Genomic DNA, 24,510 nt, shown 5'->3' with positions numbered 1-24,510 from the left:
CTATAGTAGAGTGGCCAGATACAACAGAGGGCAGGGCTTCTGCAGCTTTAACTGTGTTGATGAAGAGAGAATTTCACCCTCTTCAATTGACACCTGCTGCAATTCCCTTTTCTACATTACAGTTAAAGATACAGGAGCCCTGTCCTCCTTTTCATATGGTTACCCTAACTTACAGATTGGTTGTGCTTCTTTAATACATATAAGAGGAAACTCTTGGCATTTGGTTTCAATGTAAATTAGATATACTTTCATTTGGTGTTCACTCTGTTCCTGCGCTGGGCTTCTTAAGACCAGTGATAACCGCCCACAGATTATCAGGAACTGCATGAAGCAGGGACAAATACAGGTCATGCTCTGTAGATTCCAGAGTTACAGGCCTAGGAAAAGTAGCACCCTGCTTGCATAGTTCATGAAAAGCTAGGTTGACCATATGGAAAGGAGGCCAGAGCTCCTGTATCTTTAATGGTTGTTTAAAGGGAATTTCAACACGTGTAATTTGTATGTATGCAGCACCTGGTGAAATTCCCTCTTCATAACAACAGTTAAAGCTGCAGGAGTCCTTCTTGAACAGATACCCTTTTTCATCACTATGACGTCGACGTCATAGGAGAGACCCGGATGGATGAGGTGATCTGCATTCCGGTGGCAAACACCTGACCCAGCCCTGCGATGCTGCTGTGGGCAGCAGGAAGGCCTTACTCAGCTTGTCACCATGGCTCCCTCCACCACCAAGCGCCGATGTTCCACCATTGCCCACACTAGAAGCAGTGCTTGTGGGGAAAGGCTAAGCAGGCAGGGGAAACCCTTGCATGGGGGCTGCCCGGCTGATCTGGGTCCGCAGCCTGATCCCTAGGAGCCTCCCCACAGACCCCTCCAAGCCTCAACTGCAGGCCCAGGATGCCCCCGGTGCTCCCTGGGGGCCGCCACAGCAGGAACATCAGAAACTGCCTTATACCAAGCCCTCCCCTTGGTCCACCTGGCCTGGTATTGTCCACACTGACTGGCAGCCATGGTGCTCCAGGGAATCAGGGAGGGTTTTTTTCCAGCCCTAAGTGGAGATGCCAGGAATTGAACCTCATAGAATAGCAGAGTTGGAAGGGGTCTACAAGGCCATCTAGTCCAACCCCCTGCTCAATGCAGGAATCCACCCTAAAGCATCCCTGACAGATGGTTGTCCGGCTGCCTCTTGAAGGGCTCTAGTGTGGGAGAGCCTGGGGGCTTCTGCATGCTCAGCAGCTAGCGTACACGTACCTCTGGAAGAGCCTGGAACGCTCTTCCAGAACATTTGAGAACTACAAATTCAATCGCAGCTTTTAAAGCTCAGCTAAAAACTTTTCTTTTTCCTAAAGCTTTTAAAACTTGATTTTGTTCTGACTTTTATACTGCCTGTTTGGTGCATTCTCTTCCCCTCCTTATTGTTTTATTATAATTTTATTAGAATGTAAGCCTATGCGGCAGGGTCTTGCTATTTATTGTTTTACTCTGTACAGCACCATGTACATTGATGGTGCTATACAAATAAATAAATAATAATAATAATAATACCACCACTGTGGGACTATGGGCAGCGGGGGAGGGGGGAATTCCACCATCATCATCACAAGTTCAAGTCTCCAGCTCTGGGTGGAGCTGTGGGTGGCAGTGGGCAGCTACGGGGAGACACCTGCATCCCCTGACTTTAGCATTCAGTCCTTGCTGCCAAGCCCCTTCCTCAGATCTCTGGAGGAAGCGGGGGGGGGGGCGCATCAGCCATCCAGATGCTTTTGCACCGTGGCTGGACAGCTGCGGGCAAGGTGTGGCCATCCTCACGACATATCTTCATGCCACCCCCCTGCTTCCCCCCTCACACACACAGGCACACACCCTCCATCCACACACCCTTCCTCCCCTACTCACACAGGCACACAATTTCAAAAGCAATGAATAGAACAAATTATAATTAGATGAGAGAGTGTGTGTCTGAGTCCATAAACGTTCTTGACTTCTGCTTATTTTAGCCACACAGCTTAATGGCCTGCAGTTCTGGAAGACTTGTCTTGACTGACTTCTTATCTGCATATCAAACAGCCCCCACTGTGCATGTCAGCAGCAGAGTAACTAAACTGGACGTGGCTTTTGCCTCCTTGAGATGCACAACTCAGCGTGCCAATCTTATCCCTCTGTCTGTCTTCTTAAGGCACTTTGCTTATTCAACAGCACCTCTTAAAAGCACTTTTGAAATGCCCTTTAAGCCTCTCTGTGAGAGACGGGTGGGGGGTGGGGGTGGGGTGGACGGGAGGACAGTGTGTTGCTGATCACTTCTATTTGAGAAGATATCCCCGATGGCCAACTAGACCATTATTATTATTATTATTATTATTATTATTATTATTATTTATATAGCACCATCAATGTACATGGTGCTGTACAGATAACACAGTAAATAGCAAGACCCTGCCGCATAGGCTTACAATCTAATAAATTGTAGTAAACAATAAAGAGGGAAGGAGAATGCAAACAGGCACAGGGAAGTGTAAACAGGCACTGGGTAGGGTGAAGCTAACAGTATAGAATTAATTCAAAACTATTATCAGCCAGTTTTCCAACAACACAGTGGTTTACAATCTTTAATAATAATAAAGGATGATGTCTGTGTACTGTACCTCAGACGCAGCTCTTGTCCTGCCCAGCCACAAGCCCACACGCCGCGTGTGTTTCCAAAACAAACCCCCAGGCTTAAGACCCGCCTTCCTACCTGATCCAATCGGGTCTCTCCCTCATAGGAGAGACGCGATTGGATCAGGTAGGAAGGCGGGTCTTAAGCCGGGAGGGGGGTTTGTTTCCTTGTTTGGGAAACGCGCTGCTCTAATGGGCTTCTATTGGAGCGTCCCCGTGGAGGAGACGCTCCAATAGAAGCCCACAGGGGCGGCGCGTTTCCCAATCAAACAAACAACCCCCCTCCCGGCTTAAGACCTGCCTTCCTACCTGATCCAATCGCGTCTGGATCAGGTAGGAAGGCGGGTCTTAAGCCGGGAGGGGGTTTGTTTCCTTGTTTGGAAAATGCGCTGCTCTAATGGGCTTCTATTGGAGCGTCCCCGTGGAGGAGACGCTCCAATAGAAGCCCACAGGGGCGGCGCGTTTCCCAATCAAACAAACAACCCCCCTCCCGGCTTAAGACCCGCCTTCCTACCTGATCCAATCGCGTCTGGATTAGGTAGGAAGGCGGGTCTTAAGCCGGGAGGGGGTTTTTTTCCTTGTTTGGGAAATGCTCCGGCCGCATGGGCTTCTCTATTGGAGCGTCCCCGTGGAGGAGACGCTCCAATAGAGAAGCCCATACGGCCGGAGCGTTTCCCAATCAAACAAACAACCCCCCTCCCGGCTTAAGACCCGCCTTCCTACCTGATCCAATCGCGTCTGGATCAGGTAGGAAGGCGGGTCTTAAGCCGGGAGGGGGGTTTGTTTGTTTCCTTGTTTGGGAAATGTTCCGGCCGCATGGGCTTCTCTATTGGAGCGTCTCCTCCACGGGGACGCTCCAATAGAGAAGCCCATGCGGCCGGAGCGTTTCCTAAACAAGGAAACAAACCCCCGCCTTCCTACCTGATCCAATCGCGTCTGGATCAGGTAGGAAGGCGGGTCTTAAGCCGGGAGGGGGGTTTGTTTCCTTGTTTGGGAAATGCTCCGGCTGCATGGGCTTCTCTATTGGAGCGTCCCCTGGAGGAGACGCTCCAATAGAGAAGCCCACGCGGCCGGCCCGTTTCCCAATCAAACAAACAACCCCCCTCCCGGCTTAAGACCCGCCTTCCTAACCTGATCCAATCGCGTCTGGATCAGGTAGGAAGGCGGGTCTTAAGCCGGGAGGGGGGTTGTTTGTTTGATTGGGAAACGGGCCGGCCGCGTGGGCTTCTCTATTGGAGCGTCTCCTCCACGGAGACGCCCTAATAGAAGCCCCGAGAGCCGCGTGTTTCCCAAACACGGAAACACCCGTCTTGGCTCCCCTGGCTTCTATTGAGGCCTCTCCTTGGTCGCCATGGTGGCGACGACCAAGAAGAGGCCCCGATTTCCCGGGCAAAAGGCCGGGGGAGGCCATTTCCGGCCGGACGGGGATTTACCCCCCGATTTCCTGGCCCGTCCGGCCAAATCCGGGCGTTTGGTCACCCTGCCATTAACAGATGGTTTTATGCTTTTAAAAGGACATGTTTTTAAATAAAACCTGCCTGTTTTCCTTGTACACTGTAAATAAAATTTGTCATTGTCCCATCAATGATATGCGTTTTCTGGGAATTATGCCAGAAGAATGTTATACAATCTTAGATTACTAATCTTATGAAATTGTTAATAAGTAATGCTCTAAATCTCTGATTTTTTTGGACTTGGCCAAACTTCTAACAGGCAGAACATTATGTTTAAAAACTTATGTTTTTGTTCTATTCCCACCATCCGTATTATTTTTCCTCACAACTGTTCTTTTAAATGTATTGAATGAATTAATACCAACACAGTATTTTCTGAAATGTCTTGAAATCATCGTTGTTCTATAGATGGCACTTTCAGTGGCCTATTTCTATAGAGGGTTGAAATGCGTGCAGCCTGCAACAATCATAAAATCCCACACCGTGATCTATGTGAAAATGATTTAGAGAAAGTGTAGATTTTTGCATATTCTTAGTTAGTAAAAGTATGTCTCATACTTCCTAGTTTTCATGTAATAGATCCACAAATTAGTCTTATTAAATTTATATTCTACCTTTCCACCTAAAAATGATGCTCAAGGCATATAATAAATAAATAAATAAATAAATAAATAATAATAAGAAGAAGATTAAAAACAAAATCTAAAGTAAAAACATAATGTAAAAACAAAAAATTATCAGTTCCATTACAAATATAATAATAAAAGGAATAAACAGCACCATCATAATAACAATATAATTATTTCTTACCCTCCTCTCCCTTATTGTTAAAGCCCCTTTAGCAGCAGGCCTTTAAATGCCAAAGGCCTGCCTCAATAAAAAAATATATTTGCCTGCCTGCAGAAGAACAGAGAGGGAGCAGAGCCTGGAAGTGGCCACAGAAAAGAACCTTTCTCATATCCCCACCAAATGTGCTTCCAATGGCAGCATCACCGAGAGAAGGGCCTCTTCCAAACACCTTAAAATCTGGGCAGGCTCATATGGGTGAATGCAGTTTTCAAGTAGCCAAGTCGTTTAGAGTTTTATAGGTTATAATCAGCACTCAAGAATTGTGCCTGGAAACAGCAGTCAGTGCAGCTGTTATGACAAAGGTGTCTTACGCTCCACATGAGTGCCCCTTGTCAACAGTCTAGCTGCAGTATTCTGGACCAGCTGAACTTTCGGAAGACTTTTCAAAAGCAGCTCCACGTGGAATGTGTTACAGCTGATCAAGTGGGATATAGCTAAGGCATGTGTCACTTTGGCCAGATCAGAAATAACATCCATATCAGATGGCTGAGGAGGAGTATAGGTATGAAGCTTTGTCCTTTAGGGAAGAAGTGTACAGCAGCCCATGAACCACATTTGTCCCCAGAGCTTGTTCTGCGTCTGCCTGCTGTTGCCACTGAATCCTGCCCCTCCCATGCTGACTGGGGTCGCTGCTTCTGCACCTCTAATAGCAGTGGGAAAGCAGCACTTCCAATAGTTTCTGCGACAGGGAGGAGGCTGTAGCCTCCCACAGCAGTCCGGATCATGTTGCAAGGAAGCAGTGCTCCTCCCACTTGGAGTCGTTGGAGCGGGAAAGATGCTTTGTGGTCTGGTGCATATTGTACCATAAATTTGTTCCAGTTAATATGTTGATATTTCTGACTAAGCAAACAGTTAAAGAGTACTGTTAGTAGTCTTATCATTTCTTTAGAGCTTTAGTACTATTTTTATTATAATATTGTAAATTGCGTCTAAGTGTAGAATAAATGGTGAAGAATAAATAGATAATGCTTATGCTAAATTATAAATGCGACTGCATAGGTTGATATTGTAGAAATGAGTCACACAGATAGGACAAGTACTGAATTCAATATATAAATGTTACTAATAATAAAGATATCAATAGAAGAAAAATGTTTTCAAGAAAGCACCGAATAGTAACTGAAAACTGATCAACTAATATTTTTTGGTTTTGTTTTAATTATGAAGAGCGTTACAGAATTCAAAGCGAACTATTAGAAGATATTTGGCTAATTACGAAAGAACTCACGCTTCGTCTTGAAGAACATTTTAGGAAACAAAACTGCAAAGACTTTGCATGTACTTTTTCTGGCCCAATCCCCTTGCAAGAATATTTTGAGATAATTGATCACCATTTTGAGGTATGATTATTAATTTCTGTAATTTTGTAATTGTAATTTTAGTGCTCATTACAAGTTGTAATATTGACCTAGTATCATAGTCATTTATATTAGAAGTGAATCCTCCACAAGCCTGTTCATTAAAATGGTATCTGGGGGGATCCATTTTTATGAACCAACTATCAGGATTGAGCCCAGGGCCCCTGTTAGGTCCCTGCAGTTTCTGATGATTCCGAGAATGGGTGAACCAGAGAGCAGGCGAGGAAATTCTCCAAGAGTTGGGGAAGAAGCTTCCCAAAGGTCTTGAAAAACAGGTGGCCCAGGCCGAAACACTGCCTCCCTTCTCGTAGGAAACCAAGTTCCTTCTGTGGAGGAGGAGGGGTATGACTTGATTGATGCAAGAGCGGGTCAGCAGTCTAAGAAGGCAGAGTTAGGGAGTGGTTTGAGATGCTCTACCAGCATACCCCCACCCCTGGAGCCAATACAGAGGGGAGCCACCGTGGGTTTTGCCATAGCTGCCTATTGTCAGTTTGGTAGCAACTTCTCTACCTTGCTAAAGTCTTCCCTAATAGAGAGCTCAGGATTAACTATTTAGGCCTTGGGGCTGTCTTTCAATCTGTATTATGGAAAAGCTCAGCATTAGCTTAATAAAGCCATATCAGCTTGGGGATTGTTTTGATGATTGTATAGAGGGAGGGCTACTGTTCTGTCACCAACATCTACATGTATGGGCTGTACATATGGTAGCCATGCTGGGAATGCTCACTGTGACACTTCTTCAAGTCTTCTCAACGGGTTATAGAAATCCTATCAGCTCTGTTTGTGCTGTGAAGGAATGTCTGCAGTGATCAATTCAGTGCCTCGAACCCTACTTCATATTGAATCGAGAGACTGGGGTTTGCAAAGAGTTTGCTGCTTGATTTGCCATCTCTGTTATAATACTATTTGGCAGACTAAGAGTATATTTAGATATTATTTAAAATGCTTTCTCAAAAAAGTGTTTGGATCACTGGATTGCAAGATAGTTATTGACAACAATATGAGTTTGGGTATTTGATTGGCGTCTGATATATAATCAAGGCTGCAATCCTATACACACTTACCTGGGAGAAAGTGCCATTGAGTTCAGTGAGGCTTACTTCTGACTAGACATGTATAGTCCTGTTTTGAACATTACTTTCCCCCAGAAGATATAAATCCATTCTTAAAAACACTGCACATTTTAAACACTTTAAAATGTAGTGATCGTTTTCCTGTCATATCAAGTATAATATCATTTATTAAGCATATGTGCTGCAGTGCCAGTATACTGAAATACTCCATAATCTGCTGCTGAGTTAATTTCACCTCTGTCATGAAAACACATGGTAAGATTATCATGCATTACTTTAGATTACTTTAGCTGTCAACAATTATTTTCAATTTTGGTAATAGCTGACATTATACTAGCCTGTTAATAGATACCATGAATGTGAAATTACCAGTTTTCAGGTTGGCACACAACCATGGTAAAGCACTGGTAGAGCTTCCAAAAATGTGGTAGTTCTTCACCTGTTTGTTATAAATATTTTAATGTTCTGGAATAGCTTTAATTCTTTCCTTTAAAACCTTTCTAAATTATAGCTGCGTTTGAATGCTGCAAAATATGAGCAACTATTATCTGAAAGAGCCATACAGTTTAGAGCTATTGAACGACGACTGCTGGCACGGTTTAAAGATAAAACTCCAGCTCCTCTTCAACATCTGGACACCTTGTTAGAAGGAACTTACAGACAGGTCAGTATAGTTGGGTTATGAGCCTGTCCCTTTTAATATTTCTCCCCATGCTAAACACATAGTTTTTAAAATACATAAGCTATACCTTCCTGGTTACATTTACCAGCCGAAAGACCATGGAACAGTAATTTGTTTAACCTAATATTCCCTGCAACTTTCCAGATGAACTGTAGTGGTTTTTGTTTGATCTTCAGATACAGGATTGCTACTCAGAGGTCTCGCAAACTTTGACAGTGCATCATTCTTTCCAAGATGGAATAGTTATGTGAAAATATTTTATAGTTCAGAGCTTGTGTAAACATTTATGGTATACTGTAAACTGATGGAATGGTTTAACTGATGTAACATCCACAACAAAATAATCTTGAGACGAACAGTCTCCTTTTGCAAATCTATTTACATCCTGGGTGTTTTGAGCACTAGAGTAATTGAAAGCAAACTGGCTAGTAATCTGTTGCAAGAGAGTATAGAGTTTGAGTTTATACCTCGGCCCTGTATTAAAATCCTAAAAAGCTTAGTAGATTAGACTGAAGGTCCATGTAGTTTCCCACAATGGGCAACCAGATGCCTCTGAGAAACCAACAAGACAGGCATGAATGCAGCAGTCCTCTCCTTTTATTGTCCTCAGCAATATACTGCCCTAGACACGGCGATTCCATACAGCTGTCATGACTCCTCTTCCATGAATTTGTCTTAATTAGATGACCGTGTGTTCTTCTATATGAGAGTGAGACAAACATCTCTCTTATCCACTTTCTCCACAGCATGCTTAATTTTATTACCGTATTTCTTCGATTCTAAGACACACGTTTTTCCCTACATAAACAGCTCTAAAAATGGACTGTGTCTTAGAATCGATGGCGTCTTAGAATCAAAGCAATACGGTAAGAGGAAAAGAGGAAGCTCCTGCAGCGGCCTCGAGCCATGCGAGCGAGGAGGAGCTGGTTGGGTAAGCTTTTTGTTAGGCAAATTTATTCGTAAGTCCCATCGATTTCCATGGGACTTACTCGCGTGTCATCGTCCCCTGGTGCACAGACAAGTAAAGAGCGGGACTGTAGAATTAAGTTTACTCTTTGTTTCAACGCCCCCCCTTCTTCCCGCGCAAACGGCAGTTTCTTCTCTCACAGAGGGAAAAAAGAAAAGGGCACAACCATTAGAAGAAAGCGCGGAGGGGGGGAGGAGGTTGGCTGGGCGGTGAGGGAAGTATTTCTTTGATTCTAAGATGCCCTTTTTTCCCAAATAAACATCTCTAAAAATGGGGTGCATCTTAGAATCGATGGCGTCTTAGAATTGAAGAAATACGGTAATCTCTTATGTTTCCCACACCCCTTTATTCAATGTTTTTCTAAACTAAGCACCAAATATAGTAGCCTTGCCTCATATGTGAGTTGTTCCACTGCTGCTGATTTTAATTGCTCATTTCTTCTTCTTATTATTATTTATTTATTTATATAGCACCATCAATGTACATGGTGCTGTACAGAGTAAAACAGTAAATAGCAAGACTCTGCCGCATAGGCTTACAATCTAATACAATCTAATTTCTGCTCTATTCTTTTTGAGAAGATGCACCAGAACTGTATACAATATTCCAAGTATGACTGCACAGTAGATCTGTTTTAAGGTTATTATACTAACAGTTTTATTTTCCTTCTCTTTCTTAATGTCTCATTGCATCCTCCAGAAGCACTCCATCTGAGTTTTTCTGAGTTGTTTGGGGGTTCCTTTCATGTACCCCTCTCAATCCTGTATTTGAGCCCTTGGAAGCTCACTGTAATGAGTTCACCAAAAGTTTTGAGGACAAGATTGCTCACCTTCATGCTGACTTGATAACCATTATTAACACAGTGATTCTCTTTGGATGAGTGAAAAGCCCACCATGGCTTATTTAAGCCATGGTGGGCTGAGATGTGTTCCAGTGGCCATTGAATATTTAATCTGCAGCCATAGCTTGCTGTGGTTGGAACTGTTCTTCCAAGTTTGCAACACTGATATTGGCAGTGGTGGGGATCGGAGAGAGTAGGAGATGCCAAGACGCACAGGAATCTAAAGCCTCTCTATTGCCCATCCTACCGACAACAAATTATGTCAGCTAGATGAGCCAAGAGGCTTGTTTTTCTGAAAATGTAAATAAAAGGGAGAGCGTGGGTTTTTTGCCTCCATCTTGCTCCCCACCCTGCCTGGCTTCTGCTGACAAGGCATGCGATAGACAGAGGGCTCCAGTCTATCAAGTGCCAACGTCTTAGGACAGTGCTTTTAATTAAAAATCATTTGTTTTTATCCATCTGTTGTGTGGATTACTGCTTGGGACAGCTTATGCTAGGCCTCACTCTTCTTCCCTAACAATATGTCAGTCCTGTGACATAGGTAGCCAAGGCAGAATCAAACTTGAATACTTGCAGGATCAAATGCTGGTGTTGCAGGATCTGTTGGTCTGAGTTCAAGATCACATCTGACACACTTTTTTATTGGAGGCGAGCTCAAGAAGTGTGTCTGAAGAAAATGGGATGCAGAGAAGAGCCAGCCAGACAAGGAAATATGCTGGTAATGAGGCTTGAGACAAATGCAACAGTGTAGTGAGCTAGATCCCTTCCTTGACAGCCACATTCAACTCATGGCCTGTCTAAAGTATCTTCTGACTCCATAAGATCTGGAACACTAAGTTGAAATTTTGCACATCCCAAGAGAGGTCTGGAGCTTCCTCCCAAAATAATGGGAAGGCATTAGATTAACTTTTTCTTTTCATTGCTTTTCTCTAGCCTTGATTTGGCTTATATGCTACATATACCAAAAGGTATCCCCTTTGGGTATATGTAGGTATTCTGTACATACAGTGTTGCCACGTGTCTCCTGCCTGGTTAAAAAAAGGAAAAAGGATGCAGATTTTAAATGTGTCGGAGTAAGATAAGACCCTGGATCAAGGTGAATTCAATTCCATCACAGTCTGAAACTAGATTAATCCCCAGGCAAAGAGTGAAACCTGAGCTGGAAACTATTAAAGGCCTAGTCAGGGAGACCAGGGAGACTGTCCTGGGCTGGAAACATGCTGGAGTCTGAGGATGAAACAGCCTCACTCTCCACTCTCCAGGCTTTGGTAGCTCACCATTTTGTACAATCCAGGAGGTTCCAGGTTCAATTTAACACAGTAGTGAAGAGCCTTTCTTCATCCTGCAGGGCCTGAGATTATCAGGCCACAGAGAACAAGAGCACCTAGTCAAACAGGACTGTTTGGCAGACAACTGAAGGGAGAGAGGTAGAGGAGGGTAGTATCAGACAATGGACAGTATAAAATGAGAGCTATCCCAGGATATGAACATTTCGTCTTGCAGAATCAAGATAATGGAAATCCAATGTGTTTTGATAAAAATCTTTCTTGGAAAAATGGGATCTGATATTCCTTTTCTTCAGTTGTGAATTCTTTTAAGTAATGAGTGCAGTCCCTTCCGAAGCATAGCATATCTTAGATCAAAATTTAATTTCCTTACTGGGGAAGAAAGGATTTTTCAGTTATTATTATCATCATCATTATTATTAACATTTATATAGCACCCCATAGCCAAAGTTCTCTGGGCGGTTTACAAAGATTTAAAACACTGAACATTAAAAACCGATATACAAATTTAAAACCATAAAGAGCATAGTTGATTTTATTTCTGAAGAACGGTTCTCATGGATTTTAGCTGCTTGTTGATGTATTAGCTATCGCTTTATTTTTCCCCACCAGAGATGCATATCATATTTAATTTTCAGTAGTTGAAATCCATCTCTAACATTTTTGCAATTTGTATTTGTCACTAGATATCTCCTCATAATTCATGCATGAATTAAAATGTTTGAATGAAATAGAAGGTGGACATAGCAGCCCACCTACAGTAATTGTTCACTGTAATCACTTCTCCTGCTAAATTGCAGGCAGTCATGTGATCCCTAAAACAGTGCTGATTGAGCTAAAATTAGGAACACACTGCCCATCTTGTGGCTACCACTAGATTGAAGGACAGTGAATAGTGTGTACCATCTTTCAGCTAATCCAGCATGCTACTTAGGAAGATGGAAGTATAAAAATGCTGCTCAGGAAGGTGGAAGTATAATCATAAAGAACATACCCTCACATAACTATTGTCTTGTTGAAACAATCCAGAAATTATCTGGCAGCCTTAGAGTCTATGAGGCACCAAACTGGGTGCATGACTGCTTTCATTGTATTATTAAGCAAAGTTTTTTGCCAAAAATAATGCCTGGAAAATGTGCATAAAATTGGATACTTTTCAGCAGTTAATTGGGATAAATTTTCAAATAAAGATGCCAAATGTTAGCAGAGGAAATAGTTAGATTCCGCTTAATACTTAATGGCAAACTTTCCATCCAATATTAATTATGTCTGATTTCATACTAGGTTTGGTTGTAATGCAAACAAGAGTTGGCACATATATTTTGATATTTAAAAGCTTACTTAAAGTTTTAGTACTCCAGCTTATTTACAAACCATTGTTGTAGTTGTGAGAAAAGTTGTAATGTGCGTAATGAGCATAACCTGTGTCAAAACACTTTTAATTTCTTGCATCTAAATAACTTCAGAGAGAGTAGAATATTTTGTCCAAAAATCACATGCTGCACAAATAACAGGAAATACAGCAAGCAATGTTTTTAATTTAGGCATCTTTGTTTACATGTATGAAGGTTGGAAAAAGTCACTGCATAGAACTTAGTTCCTAGTTACTGACTCTTTTTGTTTAAATTTTTAATACTGATACATTAAGTTAGGTATTATTAGTATAGCTGAGAAAATACTTTAAAATGGAATCCTCCCCACCCCCTTGTGTTTAGGAGGCAGCAACTGTGATGTGTTTTAGGCACTTGTTAAAGACCCAGGCCTTTTCTGAATGATTGTGCTGTGAGGTTTTTGTTAATTGCTGTGTTTTGAATGTTTGGTTTTAAATGTTTTAATTCATAAGCGTTTGTATTTATTATGATGTGTTTTGATGTCTGGGTTTGTAACATCATTCAAAATATTTTTAGATATGGTAAGCGGTATTCATTTAATAAATTAAAGACAAGAAGTATTGCATGAAACTGACATGGCAGTTTTTGTATAACTTGAATATTCAGCACTTTATGCAAAACAGATTGGAAGTGTGTGTGTGTGTGTGTGTGTGTGTGTATGAAACCAACCTAACTGCATTGATGCAAGAGTGCTATGTAGCCATTTTTAAAAACAAAACAAAGCATGGGTTTTGGTTTTGCTAGCATTCCATATGAATGTCCCTAGAATTAGCTACCGAAGGTCATCTTTAAAAGTGTCTACTTTTGGAAAAAGATGTTTTTGGTTTGAAATGTATGTGAATACAGATTAAAATTTACAGAAGCAGTAGAACACTAATTGTGTGCTTTGATTACTCCGCAAATACCAATTTATTCCCAAGCTTAAATCAGGACCTTATTTGAATCTGTATCCAGATTTCTTAGTGAATTGGGAGGAAAAAGTTTTATGATGCTAAATTTTAACAGTCAGTATGTTTGTTTGTTTTTAATGTTCAGAACGTTTCTTTTCACACAGTGAAACTGGCATTAATAGGTATTTAGTATTGGGATTGTTACATCCATCTGCAGTCTTGAGTAATGATAGTTACTGTTTGTATTAATCTTAAGGGGCCATAATCAAATTGCAACTTCTTTCCTACTGTCAAAAGTGCCTAAACTGTTTAGGAATCCATATATCCTCAGTTACCCAACTTACAAGTGGGTTGTCAAGACTTCATCATGGGATGTCAGGAACAGCTAGAGAGCCGCTCGGCAAGAGTAGCAACCCCCCCTGCTGCTCCCCGCAATCTCACTAGTGCCATTGCCATCCACTCTTGTTCCTTCTCAGTGCCCTCCATACTGTGCTCACAAATATTGAGAAGAAAAGTTGCATTGCAAGCTTTTTAAAACAGAAATTGGTTGTCTGGTTTTTTGCAAGTCCACAGCTATAAAATTTGTTGTAACTTTCCCTTCCACTTGACTGCTCTGCAATGGAATTTACATATATTTACCCATCCCACTCATTGCTTTGTCTTGAAATTTGTGTATATTTACCAATTTCCCTCATTCCCTCCTCTGCCTTCAAATTTGTGTATCTTTATTTGAAATTTGATCCCTGTCACTGCCCTGTGACTCATATATATATATATCAGACATCTAACAACACAGGCCAGTGGAGGGAAGCTACAAGCATGGGGTGTGGGGAGTCAAAAGCGGCTGGCAGCCACAAGAGAAGGGGATTTTCAGGCGGGTGTAATTGGTAGTACTTGAAACAGCCTTTTTTTTAAAAAAAAAACTATTCCCAGCAAGGCAACAACCAAAGTGGAGGATGAAATTGACAAGGGCATTGACAAGAGGGGATATCATATGCTGCTGGGCTATATGGCAAACAGGCCCTCTTTTGCAGTTGTGCAAGACCCCAATTTTTTTAAAAAAAAAAACGTATGTAAATGCATTACTTTGTTCATAAGGACTCAGAAAATGCATTCCATTGATTAACTAATGGGGCAGCGGGAGAGGGTTTGTTTCCTTTGGTAGTTGGCAATCCTAGTGAACCAACTGCAGTAAGGGTGCTCACTTAGGGACTGAGGAAACAGGTTCTGTTGTAAAGGCATCGAGGATACATGCTAGCAGTTGACAGGAGGACCGACAGGGGAAACAAGCCATGGAAAGACGCAGAGCACCCAATAGTCTGTCAGGTTATTGAGCGAATAACCAATTTATAGTGTTTTATTCTCAGGGTGGCTTAGTGCAATGGCAAACTCACCCAATATGCTATATAAGTAAATAATAATAATAATAATAATAATAATAATAATAATAATAATAATAATAATAATAAAAATTCTTTTTCTCAATAATAATTCACCTGGACGTTTCAGCCTGAAGAATGAATTCATTTGCTTCTGTTTTAGAAAGACATTTAAACAATAGCGTTTGCATCAATAAGTCAGATAGATCATCCTACTTTCTTTTATGTGAAGCCAAGAGATGGAGCTGAGCCTACTTGTAGGCTTTAGAGACATTGGTTTAATTTCACAAATGGGCCTTGTATTGGCAATGAGCTCTATTGAAGGAAAGAAATAGTTGTCATCTTTAAGCACACATTATTGCTGATGTTCTTTTAGATTCTAAGAATAATGGAATTGTAATGCACTCGTTTTCATGTAAAATTAGACAACTTCAAAACATTGTTTCCTTCTCCTTTTTTATTTATTTTTTGATAGGAAGAGATTTATGAGATAAAATTTATTTTCTTTATTTTCCTTTTTTAAGCAATGTTTAGTATCAAATAATCTCATAATACCACACATAATTCATCCAAGAATAAGTTAAATATCAAATAGACTAAATAGATTAAATAGTATGTAAGATCAAGATTTACATATCTTTCAATGTTAAATGATTTAAAACGTAGCAAAACATTTTTTTTTGTTAATTTCTGTATCATGATTATTTTTCCATTGTTCAATAAAAGGTTTCCATTCCTCCATAAATTTGAGGATCTGCTATCTGCCGTCTCTCATTCTACTTCACTGGTTTTCAATAACTGTGCAATTTGCCAAATTGTAATGGACCATTCTTTACATGCAATTAATTGGTTTTCTATTTTTCCAGTTCTTGGCAATAATCTCTCCCCACCCCCGCTGCTGTTAACAAAATGGATATCATTGGATGATTAATTTTTGGTACCTCGGATTTAAGGAGCTCTAACAACATTGATTTACTTTTCTTACTTTTGACTGTTTTCAAGAGATGCCGTTTTTATCAAATAGTTCATATTTGGAAGAGAATATGAGGAAAACATGTTGGTCCATGAGATCACTACAGAGTAGAAGATGAGTAGAAGCTCTATTAGCAAGATATAATATAAAGCTGAATTTAGGTATAGTAGGATTCAGACTATGAGAAAAACTGCTCTGCCACCTTTTTATGTTTAGCTCAGGTAATCTGGTTCCATTGAGCAGAGCTGTGGCTTAAGTCACAGTGGGCTGCAGTGATTGTGCAAACCAGGTCAGTTGTGGCACTTTAAAACAATGAGAAATGTGGTATATAGGTAGGCCAGAGCCAACTTAGCCAGGTTCAGCCAAGTAGACTCCATTTTTCATTTGATAATGTTGATAAAATGCATCTTGTGAATTGCATTTAAATAGTGGTGCAGGATTGCTTAATAGTTTTATTATAACTTATTTGTTATAAGTTTTGTATACTTCGTTGTACACTTCAAATGCTAAAGGGTCTTTGAATTTGATCTTACACAGTATTCCTTATAGCTTCCTGTACATTTATATTAGGCTGAAAAGATTAACAAGCATTCCTTAGTGTGTTGATTCATATTTTAACTTCCATTGATAGTTAACAAATATTATATTTCAGTAGCATTGATAGGTATGTTTCCGTTGTTGCTTCAAAAGCAAGAGACACATTTTCTTTGCTGCCAGTTTAGCCTCTCTTTTGCAGAACAAATAGTCTTCCTCTTTAATAACTCATAAGCATCCTGATAAGTTATTTATTAATTGAAGGAATTTAAACTTTTTTTCTTATTTTACGTCATTGTTCAGTTTCTGAAACTGATATTTTCTGTAATAATTTTATCATGTTTAGGTTGTCCAGCGGCAGTCTTTTCAGCATAATGCAGCTGTAATCCTCGAAGCAACTACATAAGATTTTCTGAATCTTCATTATATTTATTCTGTTTCCCAAGAAAGATCTGTGAAACAAAATGTCTTAAAGAAGTCCTTTTTCATCTTTAGAGTGGAATGATCAGTAAAATTCTTTCTATGCAAACACTCTTTAAGAGACTTAGGGTGCAATCCTATGTGTGTTTAGACAGAAAGAAGTTCTATGTCTCCCAGCATTCCCCAGCCAGCAGGAGGGCAGGAGGAGTTTTCCTTATTGTACCTAGAACAGCCTTCCCAATGTGCTGCCCTCTCAGATATTTTGGATGACAACTCCCATCATCCTTGACCATTGGTTGAGGCTGGTGGGAATCATCCGGTGCATCTAGAGGGCACCTGAGCGAAGAACGCTATCCTAGAAGTTTGCCAGATCAACTCTGCCACATTTGTTATTGAATTCTGATTGTTCTGAATCAATGCAAACAGATATGTTCTTTACAAGAATATGTAAACCCTTGGGTCAAAACACCATTTTTATTTCATAAATGGGATTATTTCATTGTGATTATTTTTGACAATGACATTAAAGACCAAAACACCCTTCTTCAGCTGTTCTGACATTGCCATGTGTCGTACAGAAGTAAATGCTCATTATTAGATTATTTAGGACAATTTAAAATGTCTGTCGACTTAGCCTAAAGAAGGGGTAAGTAATCTTCAGGCTTGTGGGATCTACTTGATTTTTACTAGAATCCCAAGACCCACAATCAGAGCCAGATACAAAACAGTGACATGGGTGGGTGGTCATATACTATAAAGTGAGGAACAGAATGCTCCCAGGTACATGTTCAGCCCATAAATTTATGATTAGTACTGGAACCAAGCTCTCAAAACTTTTTACATAAAAATCCACTCCTTGTGTCACACTGCAAACAAATTGGGGTTGGGGGAGCTTTTTAGTTTTTATTGTTAGACAATTGTGAGTTAGAACCCCTTGCCAATCTAGTTCAAATCACCCAGAAGATCCTGACATACTTTTTTCCTAGCCCTGTCTTGAGGCATCTATTTGAAATTCTCTACCACTAAAAAAAGGAATGCAGTGCTTCATGTCAAAATGCATGTCAGTTATATTTCATTTGGGATAAACATGTTTGTGGTGCACATTAGAAGTGGCACAATTACTTCCAGCAGAGTGCAGCAGAAGACAGTAAATATTACACAATGTCCCAGTTAATGCTAAGTACCTGAAACACCATTAGAATAAAGCATTGAGATAAAAGGAATTTATGATATCTAAACTATGAAGACACATGCAGAAATCACTGTCCAAACAGTGCAGTTCAAATAGATTTTTTTTTGCTTTACTTTCTCTAGTGTGGAATCTCATCTAGAGGCACTATTACCGGAAGCATCAAGACTATAACCGAAAGGACATGCTTAGTTCTTCAAATATTACACATCTTATTAAGCATTAGGTTTATTTATGAAGATGACTAAGAGGTCCATCACACCTACTTTTTCCCCCCTGGTATGCACCACAATTTAGACCTCCGTTTCATTAGCGGGGCAAGCGCTGGTCCTGTTCACGATTGTTGCTATTCCAGGGGACTCTCTGTTCACTTGTTGCTCTCCTGCTATTGTGCCAGGCCCACCCCGCTCCTTCTCTTTCCCTCTCCAGTTCATTGGTTCTTGTCAGGTGATGGACGTGGGCACCTCCACTCGTGACCTGATTGATTGATTTATACAAAGCATTCCCAACTTCAGAGTGATCACAATGGTTAAAATTTGGGAAGTCACAGGCAGGACTTCCTTATGTCGCAGAAGTCCCCAAAGCACTGTAGGGGGAGCAAGGAGGATTTTAAACCAGGCGCAAAGTCCTGACAGCACAGGGGTGACTTTCTTCACTACCACTTTGCTTAACGTTGAGCTTCCCAACATTCACACACACTTTTCCCCATGCCTTATTGGGAAAGCATCACCAAGTCTGCCCGCTGCCCCTTCAGCGTTTAAAGATCTTAGCGCACCACCCAGTTATTTTATCCCCCCCTCTCAATCCCAATTAATAATACTTAACAACATAGGATCACTGCATCCGTTCTTCCCAGCCAAACTCCCAATGAAATAATCAACAACTTTGCAGGTAGCCACGGAAAATCCTAGACCCATCAGCCAATATGATGGAAGTAACCAAAATGCTTACAGCTCCCTCATTTTTAAAGATAAAGGGATGGAACTTGGCACCATGATAGCTCTTAAGTTGGGCTTTAGGCATGCTAAGGTTGAACGAGATTCCTTATTTATTTATTTATTTATTTATTACATTTTTATACCGCCCAATAGCCGAAGCTCTCTGGGCGGTTCACAAAAATTAAAACCATCATAAAACAACCAACAAGTTAAAAATACAAATACAAAATACAATGTAAAAAGCACAACCAGGATAAAACCACGCAGCACAATTGATATAAGGTTAAAATACAGAGTTAAAACAGTATAATTTAAATTTGAGTTAAAATTAAGTGTTAAAATACTGAGTGAATAAAAAGGTCTTCAGCTGGCGACGAAAGGAGTACAGTGTAGGCGCCAGGCGGACCTCTCTGGGGAGCTCATTCCACAACCGGGGTGCCACAGCGGAGAAAGCCCTCCTCCTAGTAGCCACCTGCCTCACTTCCTTTGGCAGGGGCTCACGGAGAAGGGCCCCTGTAGATGATCTTAAGGTCCGGGTAGCTACATATGGGAGGAGGCGTGCCTTCAAATAACCTGGCCCCAAACCGTTTAGGGCTTTAAATGTCAATACCAGCACTTTGAATCGGGCCCGGACCTGGACTGGCAGCCAATGAAGTTGTAAAAGGACTGGCGTAATGTGATCTCGCCAGCCAGTCCCTGTTAGTAAACGGGCTTCCCTATTTTGTACCAATCATTCCTTTACCGGTTGATTTTTGATGAATTGTTTAATTTCCCCCCGTCAAACCGTTTACCCGTATAAACACACACACCTCTCTGATTCTGTGTTAATCCACTCCTGAGCATTTATGGAGGGAGCTTTTATCCTCCATATGTGTGCAGGGGTGGATTAATACAGAATCAGAGAGGGGTGTGTGTGTGTTAATGTGGGTGAATGGTTTGAGAGATTTTTTTGATTTTTTGTGTGTAAAAACTCAACTGATGAAGGGATCTCATCCAAACTTGGCATGGTTAAAGCCCTACTTAAGTGCTACCATGGTGCCAAGTTTCATCTCTCTATCTTTAAAAATGACAGTGCCTTTAAAAAAAAAACACCGTAATTTTAAACCTCAAACCTTTTTTTTAAAAAACTAAATTTTAAAGGATTAATAAATCTGCTTCAAACTTGGCATGCTTAAAGCCCTACTTAAGAGCTAGCATGGTTCCAAGTTTCATCTCTTTATCTTTAAAAATGAGGAAGCTGTAAGCATTTTGGTTAATTCCCATTGACTGTAATTTCATGGCAGAGAAGACCCGCTCTACACACCCCTATTGTCTAGGCTTACAACATTTCATCCGCTAGGTGCCATTTCTGTGGGCAATGAGGGTGGGGTTGGAGCAGCGAAAGTCTGTTCAACTGACTCACCACGAGCTGGCATGCTGGAGAAGGAGAACCGCCCCACCCTCCTCTTTCATCAGCAAGACCTCCCTTCAAAGCACACACACCCAACAAAGGACATGGCATGAGAATGGCAATACACGGGGGCGGGAGAGTGCTTTAATCCCACAGGAAAGGCACGATGTCATGTGAGTACCGTGCTGCAAAACGGCAAGCAAAGCATGACAAGAGTGCAATAAAATGCTGGTGTGATGGAGCTCTAAGAGTTATTCCTTAGCACATTGAGAGCATAAATCACTAGGTTAAATGATTCCTATGTTCCATGCAATCAACCCTGCTTCATTTGCGCCTTTTGTCTTCAAGCCCTTCCAAGTTGTTTCATTAACTTCTCTTTTCTTGGAGTGAATGGAAGCTGTAGGTGGTAGAAATAACAGATCCTGCTATTGTTAATTAAATAGAACTCCAGGGACATGGCTGAACATAAAAGGAAAATCTCTTTCAAGGTGCGAAATTCCCATCAGGATTCCTTATTTTCAGAAAGATTTTATTAATGCTTCAAGGACTTTATTTCAGGCAATTAGGCAAGACTATTAGTGCTTTAACTGCTCTTATAGCAGTTCCATTAGTGAACCTGACTAAAAGTTAATGGTGTGTGATTAATCAAAATAAAAACCATAAAAAGGAATGTAAAAATTCTATTCAAATTTTATGACATTTACCACAGGACAATTTTTAAAAATTAAACGACTACTATTTCCTCTGTTCTTTTTATGTGAGACATACTTTTTTATGGCTGTATGCCTCTGGTCATAGATGCTCTATTAATTCAGTTAAGGTTCAGCATTTTACATAAAATAAGAATGTGGCTTCACAAGTAGGTGAACAATTGTTGATCTTCATACTTGGAATATTACATTTCTGTACTGCACAATAGCCAAAATTCTCTGGGTGGTTCACAACAATTAAAACAATAAAATACAACATGATCAAATATAATAAGAAAATTTAAAGGTTTCAAACTAGAGTATAAAATAAATATAAAACCCCAAATATATTATTTAAAATACAATAACAGATGTAAAACAGAAACTGAAAGAGTAAAGTACCTGGGAAAATAAGGTCTTCACCTAGCACCAAAAAAACCCCACAATGTAGGTACCAGATGAGCCTGTCTAGGGAGCTCATTCTACAACCAGGGTGCCACAACAGAAAAGGCCCTCTTAGCTATTCTTTGGCAGAAGCTCCTGGAGAAGAACTGGAATAATACTATTTCTCTTATGATACTTATTTTGGATTTCTGAATACAACCCTCCAAGTTTTCATTAGTAATAAAAGTATATTTTGAAGGTGTTATTGTAAGCTCACTTATAGAGTCCTTAATGTTGAGTTACTCCATAATGTATATTCTAAATCATTATTCTTAATGTTAAATATTAGACCTCAAAATGAGAGCCAGTGTGGTGTAGTGGCTAGGGTGTTGGAGTAGGCGTCGGGAGATCCAGGTTTTAGGGGGGGCCCCCTCGGCCATGGAAGCTCACTGGGTGACTTTGGGCTGGTCACAGACTCTCAGCCCAGCCTACCGTTGTTGTGAGGAGGAGGAGGGTTATGTATGCCACCTTGGGTTTATTGGGGGAGGGGGGATGAGATAAAAAAAATGCAATAAATAATATCAATTGGTAATCCATGGTCCTTTAATGGAGGGAATTGTGAATCATTTCCCTATAGCAGTGGTGGTGTTCCTCTTTCAGCCTCAGGGCCAAATTCCATTTTGGAGAAGCTCTTGTGGGCTGCCTTCCAGTGTGGTGGGTGGAGGTAAAGGCAAAGAGGATAGGTCATGCCTCTGATTTTTAGGCCTAATATTTAACATAATGATTTTTAGAGTATACATTATTGTGTAACTCAACCATAAGGGCTTAGATGAGTGAGCTTCCAGTTAACCATAATACAAAAGAGATCACTATATTGTCGCTTAACGTTCTTACTGCCAGTACCTAAGCCTTTGGAGAGGCATTTCAGACTTTTAGAATGGGGGAAATCCTGCAAAAATGCTGAGACTATCAAAAGACAGCTGTTGGGGGGACGGGGACACACAAGCCAAAAGCCCCTTTGGGCCAGAAGAGCTAGTTGCTTAACTCTTTGTAGCCTGATCCAAATGTACTCACAATTTTTACTTTTTCAGCAGTCTGTTGAAGCAGATAATAGACCCGACAATATAGGTAGGTCACTATGGAAGCTGTTCATCTGCCGCAACAGTGCAGGAATATTAACAGCTTATGTGCTTCAAGGCCAGATCAAAACTGTTGCTGGATTTGAAGAGGAAAAATGCTTACTTCACAACACTAAAATTAGGTACATAACTGATTTAAGCGTTCTTAGATCTTGTAATTAAACAAAACAAGGGGTTACAAGTGAGGCCAGTGGTCTGATGCCAAATGGCTTACAAGTTATGTTACTATAAATTTACTCTTTCTGTACTTTTTGTAAAAAACAGTAGCACACTTTCTGCTTTTCCTAAGCTCGGAAATCTATAGATGTATGCGATACAAAGATATGAAATAGATCTAAGGAACATAATCATATATACTAATAGCCATCTCAGTTCTCCAAATGCTGGTCCTTGTGTATGAATTATGCTGTTTTTGATATTTAAGAGGGAGGTATCAGCAGGCTTGGGAGAACTGTGTTTCAGACAAAGGTAAAAAATCTTTAGGAAAAAAGCCCTTGGAGGAGTGTAAACTCCCACATTTGCCGAAGAAAGACTGGGAATGCCCAGTAGCTATAGAATGATTTGCTGGAGAGAGGGAATGGAAAATCAAAATGAAATAGACTCCTGTCTGGAATCCTGAACAGGAGCACTTCACACTGCAACGTTTTGTGACGCTTATTTGCTATCTTGCATTATAATGTGGATAATTGAATTTTATTCACACAATAAAATCTTTTTTAAAAAAACAGTTTGACTGTGTCAAAGACCTAAATAGCTAGATGAAAATTATTTCCATTATGTCCAGAAAGTGATATTACAGTAAAATCTAAATAAAGAGGTCTGGTTTGATAAATCTGTGTGTAAAATGTTTAAACCAATTGTTGCAGGACTAGGATTACAGGAAACTGCCTTATACAGTCAGCCTATTGGTCCATCCAGCTCAGTATTGTCTACACTGTCTGGCAGCTGCTCTCCAGGGTTTCAGACATAAGGGTCATTCCCAGCCCTATCTGGACATGCCAGGGATTGAACCTGGGACCTTCTGCCTGCAGAGCATGTGTTCACTACTGAGCAGCATTCCTTCCCAATTACTACACTCTAGCACACATCTTATGATGAGAAGATGGTAAATGTTTTTAACTCCTTGTTTTCATGGATCATATTTATGTTCCCCTTATATATTACATTGGGTGAGTTTGCGCTAGTGGGAAACCTGGCTTATGAGTAGCATGCTGCCTGATCTCTCCCACTGTAAGCAGGAATGGCTAAACAAGCAATGGATTGTCTGTGGTTCTAGTTTCACACATCACAGTTAGCAAATCACAGACAATCCATTGCTTGTTTAGCTACTCCTGCTTACAGTGGGAGAGATCAGGCAGCATGCACAAGCATACTGCTCATAAATGATAAGCCAGGGTTCCCACTAGTGCAAACTTACCCAATGTAATGTGAATAAACAGTAAATAAAGAGTACATGATAAGCCAGATTTCCCACCAGTGCAAGTTCAAACAATGTAAATCACCCCATGTAATATATAAAGGGAATATAAATATGGTCCATGAAAACACAGGGAACATTCAGTCATGTGACCTTCCACCTACAGTATGAAGTAGTACAGCCCAGACATAGGTATACCAGATCACTGAAAGTAGGTGCAGGAGAATAATCCCTCTGCATTATGCTTTTACACATGAGTACTGTTAATAGTATGAAACCAGAATAGCACAAATACATTGTATGTATTATTACCCAATGCCCTGGTTTCAGGTAACAATAAGCCGGAATGAATGTGAGTGGGAGCAGCTAAACGAACCATAAACCTTCAATCCGTGGTTTGTTTACTGTGAAGTACAATGTTAAATGTTTCTGATTCCTTTACACGGAAAAATTCTCTGCCCATAGATGTCCAGGAAAAGTCTAGGGTAAAAGCTCTCTGAGATCTCATTTTCTGAGTGGAGGATTTATCACTCAAACATGTGAACTCTCATTTGCTGTCTGAAATGCTACAGTCCAAGAACAGGTTATAGTACTTCTAGAGGGGCATGGAAG

The 24,510-nt window shown here is 40.6% G+C and overlaps 1 protein-coding gene across 5 annotated transcripts in view; it reads left to right on the top strand.

Annotated features, from left to right (window-relative positions):
* BBS9 (Bardet-Biedl syndrome 9) overlaps positions 1 to 24,510 on the top strand; it is a 315,221-nt gene that overhangs the window by 81,574 nt on the left and 209,137 nt on the right. For all 5 annotated transcript variants that reach the window (XM_063129782.1, XM_063129769.1, XM_063129775.1 and 2 more), the window contains exons 17-18: positions 6,126 to 6,298; positions 7,901 to 8,053. In XM_063129782.1, coding sequence (XP_062985852.1) covers positions 6,126 to 6,298; positions 7,901 to 8,053 — 326 coding nt within the window. The remainder of the gene's footprint in view (positions 1 to 6,125; positions 6,299 to 7,900; positions 8,054 to 24,510) is intronic.

The sequence above is a fragment of the Elgaria multicarinata genome, chromosome 1 (genome assembly GCF_023053635.1).
Source record: "Elgaria multicarinata webbii isolate HBS135686 ecotype San Diego chromosome 1, rElgMul1.1.pri, whole genome shotgun sequence".
NCBI lineage: Eukaryota > Metazoa > Chordata > Lepidosauria > Squamata > Anguidae > Elgaria > Elgaria multicarinata.
Note: the sequence above shows the minus strand (reverse complement) of the source record. Positions and strands in the feature narration are given on the sequence as shown.